The sequence below is a fragment of the Peromyscus eremicus genome, chromosome 16_21 (assembly GCF_949786415.1).
Source record: "Peromyscus eremicus chromosome 16_21, PerEre_H2_v1, whole genome shotgun sequence".
NCBI classification, from domain to species: domain Eukaryota; kingdom Metazoa; phylum Chordata; class Mammalia; order Rodentia; family Cricetidae; genus Peromyscus; species Peromyscus eremicus.
Genome location: NC_081432.1, coordinates 4,194,804 through 4,202,223, shown reverse-complemented (window position 1 = coordinate 4,202,223; position 7,420 = coordinate 4,194,804). Strand labels below are relative to the sequence as shown.

Below are 7,420 nucleotides of genomic sequence, written 5' to 3'. Positions count from 1 at the left end.
GCCAGGGACACCATCACTTCCTCCGGCTCACCTGCCTTCACGTCTGGGGAAGCCCAGAGGGCCCTGGAACCTCCACAGAGAAGGGTGACCAAAAGATCGGGGCTGGGAGAAGAGCACCCCCAGGGCAGAGTGGAAGACTAAAGATCGGGAGGCCTCCTTCCTGGGGTGTGGAGGAGGCTTTTAAGAGGAGGATGGTGGCAGAAGGGGACAGGGAGGAAGAAGAGGTGAGGAAGCTAGGCTCGGGTGACAAGGGTAGCTGCTGGCAGCCTGGGGTGGGCGGGAAAGTGAGGCAGGGCAGAAGGATCCAGAAGATATCCCTCAGGGCTCAGGAGACTCTTTGGTGGACTCTGTGGAGCAGATGTGACATTGGGCTAAAGTCCCAAGACCCTTGCCCACCCTGGGGCCATCGTCCTAAGCCCCACCACCCTGGCCTCCAGGTAGGCTGCAAACTCTGTCTCTTTGTATTTCTTCTTTTGTTCTGTTTTGACTTTTAAAAAAATAAAAGCTTGATCGGAAAATATGTCTGGAACTCTATGGCGAGGGGAGGGGAGGGCGGGAGGCGATGGACAAGGAGTGAGGGGACTCGGGTGGGCAGGGTAGCTATATGGCCTCAACGTAGTTGGCAGGGTAGAGGCCCAGCTGCCCGCTGTCCAGCCGCCCGCGGCACCAGCCCTGCTCATCCTCTTCTCCTAGTTTGGTGAGCTCGTCTCCTAGGGAGGGGAAACACGGGGTCACCTGGTTAAGATGGACGGTCCCTCAGCACAAAGGCACCTTTCTGTCCCACTGATTTACCTGGACTTAGATACGGGGCTACAGCCCACTCAACTCCAGGTGCTGCCCCTGACCCGCTTCAGCCAGCACCGAGCTGGGTCTCGGCCCCACCCTCCACGCACGGGTCTCTGCCCTGGCCCCTTACCTGCCAATCCTTGAAATCCCGGTCTCCAAGCCCGAGCTTTGCACTACCCAATCCAAGCCCAGTCTTCTCCGCTAGCCCCGCCCCTCAGCCCCGCCCCCGTACCGGCCTTGAAGCTGAGCTCATCTTGCTCCTGGCCGTCGTAGTCGTAAAGTGCCCGCACACGTACTCCCTTGGCATCATCCTCGAAGGGGTTGGCGCCGCCGTTGGCCTCGTTCCCCCCGAAGGGAGTCCCACTCTCATCATCTGACCACTCGGTGGCGTACGGTTGGCCTCGGTCATAGCTGCTAACACTGGGGTGCACATGGAGGACCTCCGTCAGCGGCTCGACCCCACCCCTATCAATACCCTCTCCTAACCAGAGCCTGGGTCCAAATTCTACCCAGGCGGGGGCAGAGGCGGCGACTCTCTGACAACTTGAACACTGCGCATCAGTATTTCGGCTCCAGAGGCAGGAAGGGCTACAGAGGAGCCCGGAGGCTGACCCTGTGAAAGGGGCACTATCCCTAAGTGGGTACCAGCTAGGATGTGGAGCAGAGAACCTTCCCTGGTTCTGAGGTGTGACCTTGGGCATGTTGCCTAGTCTCTCTGGACTCGAGTTTCCCTATCCTTAAAATGCACACATTTATACATTTCCAGGCTGGCCGGAGGCTTGAGTCCATTAATGTAGTGCCCAACACACTGTGTGAGTCCCAGCGGGAGTCTTGAAGGGTCACCCACCTGGTTTTCAGAGGACACATAGCAGCTATGGTCTGGGGCCATGTCTTGTCTTCTTGGATAAAATGTATCTGTCCCAGTATGTCGGTCTCTCTCCTACCCAGGAACTCCATGGGAGGTACTCACCTGCCACGGTCCCCAGCCTGGGATGTGGACTCCACAGCCCCAGTGGCATTGCTGAGTGTGGCCCCCTCTGCCTTCTTAGGCTGTTTCTCCTTCTTGGCAGTGGTGTGGGGGAGGTCTGGGTTCCACTCCTGGGGGGGGGGGGGCGGAGAGAAGTCAGGCAGAGGGATCTGAAGCGGCAGTCCCCTCCTAGCCTGCTAAAAGGATTCCCCTTTGGCACCCTGCGCATCCTCACCTCGAACTGAGGCCAGTTCATGGGCATCCCGGGGCCACTGGTACTGCGGAACCATCTGAGGTCCTCCTGGGCATCGGCTCCCCGGACGGCCTGCTCCAGCTCTCGGTAGACATGGGTATAGCTACGCAGGAGGAGCGGGGCATAGGCTTTCTTCTCATCCCATCCAGAGGCCAGGATGCTGGGCACATCCCCAGCCAGGAAGCAGAAGACTCCCCCCACCCCACCCCCGCCCTTCTTTTTAACATTGTATTTATTTATTTTATGTGTGTGGGTGTTTTGCCGGCATGAATGTGTCTGCACATGTGAGTCCCCGGTGTTGAGAGGCCAGAAGAGAGCACTAGATTCCCTGGAACTGGAGTCCGGGGTGTTTGAAAGCTATCAAGCAGGTAACCTCAGTGCTTAACCACTGAGCGATGTCTCCAGACCTTTAACTTGTTGTTTTCTTTTTATTTTAGTTGTTTGAGACAGGCTTTCTCTGTGTAGCCCTGGCTCTCCTGGAACTCACTCTGTAGATCAGGCTAGCCTCAAATTCACAGAGATCTGCTTGCCTATGCCTCCTTAGTGCTGGGATTAAAGACATGCATCACTACTGCCCAGCTTTTAAGTTTTTTTTTTTTTTTAGATTTTTTTTCTGCAACTTTTGTTTTGAGACGGAGTCTCTCTATGTAGCCTTGGCTAGTTTTGAACTCACAAAGATCTTCTTGCCACTGCTTCCCAAGAGCTGGGATTAAAGGCATTCAGCAAGATTTCTTTTTTTTTTTTTTTAAGATTTATTTATTTATTATGTATAAAGCATGTATGACTGCAGGCCAGAAGAGGGCACCAGATCTCATTACAGATGGTTGTGAGCCACCATGTGGTTGCTGGGAATTGAACTCAGGACCTCTGGAAGAGCAGTCAGTGCTCTTAACCTCTGAGCCATCTCTCCAGCCCAAGATTTCTTTTTTTTAAGATTTATTTTTATCTTGGAGGCCAATGGTAAGCCACCAAATGTGGGTCCAAAGGAATCCAACTCTGGTCCTTTGTAAACTCTGGTCAAGTGCATCAATTGAACCACCCACCTCTCCAACCCAAGATTTACTTATTCTTTAATTTTATTTTATATGTGTGTGCCTGTGCATGTGACTGCAAGTGTCTCCAGAGGCCAGAAGAGGGTGACAGAACCCTTGACACTGGAATTACAGACAGTTGTGAGCTACCTGGTGTGGGTTTTGTGAACAGAGCTCAGGTCCTTCCCTCCAGCCCGACCAGCTCCGGGACTCTCAGCCCAGTGTCCTCACCACGGCCATGCACCACCACCCAAGCTTGTGTTTCCAGGGTAACTAGTGAGCACTGGCTCACCCCTGCAGCAGCTCCCCCCACCCCCACCCCCACCCCCACCGTCGCCAGGCCTGGGGTGCCCGCACTCCAGTTACTCAGCGGGCCATGCCCGGGTACCTGCTGTTCTCCGCTAGGTTGAGGTGCCGTTTGATATCCAGCAAGACTTCCTTAAGGAAGACCAGCCGCTTCTCCTCGAACTGCTGGCACTGCTCGAACACCTGCTCCATGCCCTCCATGTACTGCGGCGTGGTTTTGCCCACATCTTCCAGCACCTTCTCATACTTCTCCTGAGTCTGTGGGCACCAGGGTGGAGGGTGGGGTGAGGCCTCACCAGGCCTGCAGCTCCCACCACTCTCACCGGCCCCCCCATCTCCCCACAGGTACCTTCTGCACGTCCTGCCTACACTTGTCCACCTTGTCCAGAAGTTTCTTCTGCTGCTCGGGGGTGACCGACTGCTCCGTCTTACTATTCATCTCCCGAGTCATGGCCAGCTTCTCCTCTTTGCAAGCCAGATGATAGGCTTTCTTGGCCGCCTCCAGCTGTGGGGAGAGAGGGCCAGGGTGGGTAGACACGTGATCATCCATCCCCAACACCTGCCTGCCTACTCCACCTCCCTCCCCCACCCCCCACTGCGGAGCTGTCCTTGTAAGAGACAAGCTGCTGCTGGCTCTGACTCTCAGGCTTCTCCATGTCCTCATCTAGGGCTGCTGCCCCACATGACACTGCTCACGGCCGCTGCAGACATGCCAGTCACGGGATCTGTGGAGCCAGCTGGATGTGTGCTGGGGAAAGCACATCAGGTACCAGACCCTGTGTGCACAGTTCTTTCCGCGCCCTGTGGGGACCCTCCCTATCCACAGATACGCTCCTGTGACACGCCACCCCTGAGCTGGCCACCTGCCCCGCCACCCGTCTGAGGCACCTCCTTCATCTTCTTGGCCCAGGGCTTCTGGGCCTTTCGGAAGCCGTCCTCTGCCTCCTTGGTCTCCTTGAAGCCGCCCATGATCTGCTTGTGGTAGGCATCCTTCTGCCAGTTCTTGACTTTCTCCAGGTCCTCGTTCAGCAGGCTGTTCTTCACCTCCTGGTGCAGCTCGCTCACCTTCTCTGCCTCCGTCATCATGGCGCCCCAGGCCCGCTCGAGGCTGCCATATTGCGGACCTGGGGAAAATGTCAGGGAGTTACAGGGACCCCAATACACAAGGCCTGCAGTCCTCTCCACATCTCTGATGCCTCCCCTCTCTTCCAACGGCAACAGAAACACCTTCCTTCACTGTCCCCAAATTTCTAGGCAGCCTCTTTTTTTTTTTTAGTTTTTGGCTTTTCGAGACAGGGTTTCTCTGTGTAGCCCTGGCTATCCTGGAATTCACTCTGTAGAATAGGCTGGCCTTGAACTCACAGAGTTCTGCCTGCCTCTGCTTCCCTAGTGCTGGGATCAAAGGCGTGCGCCACCACCGCTGGCTTCTTTATGAGCGGTTTTAAACGCCCTGACCATGACAGCTGGATGATGGTGGTATGAGCAGCTGCTGTTCTCAGACGTGGAGAGTCTGGGAATGGGGGTGATGGTTCTAATTTCCCTCACAGCGCTCAGAAAAACGTGCAGATTAGTGGAGGAAAAGCCTGTCTGACAGATCTCAAGTGTAAGACCAGCTCGGGCTACACAGCAAAACCAAGACGAAGAAAAGGAAGCAGCAGCGGCAGCCTCTGCAGAAATGGTGGTGCACAATTCAGACCCAGCGCTCGGGAGGCGGAGGCAGGTGGCCAGCCTGGTCTACAGAGTGATCCTAGGGGCCAGGCTTCAGAGTAAGATTCCGTCTCAAAGAAACAAGAGAGGTGAGGGGGAGAGGGGAGGGGGGAGAGGGAGGGAAAGACAGAGGGAGGGGGTAGGCAGGGCCGTCTACACCTGTAATCTTCGATTTAGAGACAGGGAGGCAGAAAGATCAGGATTTCAGGGTCATTCTCAGCCACCATAGAGGGTTGGAGGCCAGCCTGGGCTACATAAGATTCTGTCTCAAAATTAAACAGAAAGCTACAGTGAAATGTTAATGTTGCCGTGCGGTGGTGGCGCACGCCTTTAATCCCAGCACTTGGGAGGCAGAGCCAGGCGGATCTCTGTGAGTTCGAGGCCAGCCTGGTCTACAGAGCGAGATCCAGGACGACAAGCACCAAAGCTACACAGAGAAACCCTGTCTCGAAAATTAAAAAAAAAAAAAAAAAAAAAAAAGAAAGAAAAAAGAAAAAGAAATGTTAATGTTAGCTGGTGAAGCTGGCTGGGGGTTACCCAGGGGTTCTCTGCACTATAAATGTGATTTCTTTCAAAATAAAAAGTGATAATTGTGTGTGTGTGTGTGTGTATGTGTGTGTGTGTGTTCGTTCACTCTAGAGTTATACAAAGCAGGAGAATGAAGGGGCCTCCTTTGATCCAGGACACCCAGGTGAAAAGCCCTGTGGCTGGGATGCTGGTGCACCCGGGGCCCGCCCCGGGGGACCCGTCAGAGCCCGGGGGGTGGGGCACCTTTCTCGATGAGCTGGCGCCAGCGCTTGGCCCAGTCGGTGAGCTGCTGCGCGTAGGCTTTCTCGATCTTGGCGCGCTCCTGCACGCAGCTCATGAGGTCGTTGCAGAGGCGGTGGCCGTCGTCAATGCGCTTCACCGTCCGCTTGTAGTTCCCCACCTGGCGGCAGAGCAGCAAGTGACCGGGCAGAGCAGCAAGTGACCCGGCAGCCCCTGCGATCCTAGCCCTGGCCTGCAGGGGGCGCGTCGCCTCCGCCTCGCCCCGCCCTCCACGCGGCGGAGTCCCAGAGCTCCACGTCAGACCCCGCGGTCTCCACCTACCCTCCTCCTCCTCCAAAACCTCCTCACTGCCGCAAAAAGCATACGGAGTTTTATATAATTTGGACTTGGGCTAGAATGAATTATTCATTTTGCTCTTGTGAGCTAAATCTATTATATTTATACGAGTCATATAAGCTTGAGCGGAGTTACTGTTTCTTGACACAATATTATGTTTTGTGGACATCTCATTAAGCACTTATTAATCTAGGCTTGCCAGTTTCCTTTTTAGTTTCCAAAGCCAAAAGCAGTAATTTTTTTTTTTCCTTCAGGTCACAAATACTCTCAGAAGCTCCTGAAAATGTTGACTTGTAGTCTTGCCTCTGTGGGGATGTGGGGTCCCTGAGCTCACCCAACTCTCTGGTTCGAAAGTCCATCCCCTGCCCACCTCACAGAGGGTACAGCAGGAACAGCTAGATAGGCTATGAGAACTGTGAAATATAGCAGATGTTGGTGTGAAGGGCCGGGAATCGTCCAGTCTGGAAGGGCCTGATCCCAGAGTGTGAAATGTTACAGGCTGGTTCTGGAGCAGCTTCCAGACATTGATCCTACCCCACCCTCAAGACCTCGGCTGCCTGTTTGACACCGGGGATTCTGGACAAGCCCAAGGAGTTGGGGTGCAAGGCTGAGGTCATGGGTTAAGTCAGGGGACAGGCAGGAGCCTAGACCTCCACTCACCTCCCAGAAGCTATCCGTGACCTCCTCCGAGGCCTCATCGTAGGAGCCAGACATGGCGCAGCCGGAGGGAGCCCGGCAGGTGTGAATCTGCAGTCAGCAGGCTCGGCTGCTCACAAGCTGCAAGGGCAGGGGAGAGACCCACAGAGATGAGGGACATGGTCCATGTCCTGTTCCAGGCCTGTGTCCCTGACTCACACGAGAAGGAAGGTTCCCAGTGATGAGCCTCAAGCTGGGGTGGGGGCTTCCTGGAAGGGCTTACCATCCTGAGGACAACCCCAAGATTCAATCTGTGGTTCCTAGCGCCCATCCCCACCCGGCTCTTCCCACCTCCCGAGATTCTGCTGATCGCCTCTCCTCGGAAGCCATCTTCCTAAGGAAGGCCCCCCCCCGCCCCCCCCCAAGGTTATACACGCCTTCTCCACATATCAGTGAGTTCCAGCTGGTGTCCTAGCTGGAGCCCCTCTCTCCTCGGCACCTCCACCCGACCCAGGTGGATCCTGACACTAGATCCAAAAGATGCTCCTAGATTCCCCTGACCCCAACACAGAGCCTCTGGGCTTGTCCCCAAGAGCCCCAACTTCTGCCATGCAGTTCCCTGGGAGCTGA

At 55.4% G+C, this 7,420-nt stretch overlaps 1 protein-coding gene and 1 long non-coding RNA gene across 2 annotated transcripts; one reads left to right on the top strand and one right to left on the bottom strand.

Moving 5' to 3' along the window:
• On the bottom strand, positions 1 to 6,927 carry Pacsin1 (protein kinase C and casein kinase substrate in neurons 1). The gene is made up of 9 exons (XM_059282362.1): positions 6,815 to 6,927; positions 5,822 to 5,978; positions 4,232 to 4,467; positions 3,693 to 3,848; positions 3,426 to 3,601; positions 1,989 to 2,109; positions 1,757 to 1,884; positions 1,019 to 1,206; positions 1 to 710 (listed from the first exon to the last, which is right to left on the bottom strand). Exons 1-9 carry the CDS (start codon positions 6,866 to 6,868, stop codon positions 601 to 603), a joined length of 1,326 nt encoding a protein of 441 aa, XP_059138345.1. The 5' UTR covers positions 6,869 to 6,927; the 3' UTR covers positions 1 to 600.
• Positions 1,005 to 6,277, top strand: LOC131926767 (uncharacterized). Its single transcript, XR_009383560.1, has 6 exons — positions 1,005 to 1,471; positions 1,553 to 1,598; positions 3,689 to 3,869; positions 4,012 to 4,109; positions 4,891 to 5,139; positions 5,690 to 6,277. It is a non-coding gene; the product is annotated as an uncharacterized LOC131926767 (long non-coding RNA).
• Positions 6,928 to 7,420: the final 493 nt, after the last annotated feature.

What these genes read in the sequence shown, in the direction of transcription:
- Pacsin1 (XM_059282362.1), bottom strand. Translation starts at nt 6,868, where the DNA reads ATGTCTGGCTCCTACGATGAGGCCTCGGAGGAGGTCACGGATAGCTTC. An exon ending in GTAGGCAGGACGTGCAGAAG is followed by an intron (nt 3,602 to 3,692) that starts GTACCTGTGGGG and finishes TGGTGCCCACAG; the next exon opens with ACTCAGGAGAAGTATGAGAA. An exon ending in AACCTAGCGGAGAACAGCAG is followed by an intron (nt 2,110 to 3,425) that starts GTACCCGGGCAT and finishes CCTCCTGCGTAG; the next exon opens with CTATACCCATGTCTACCGAG.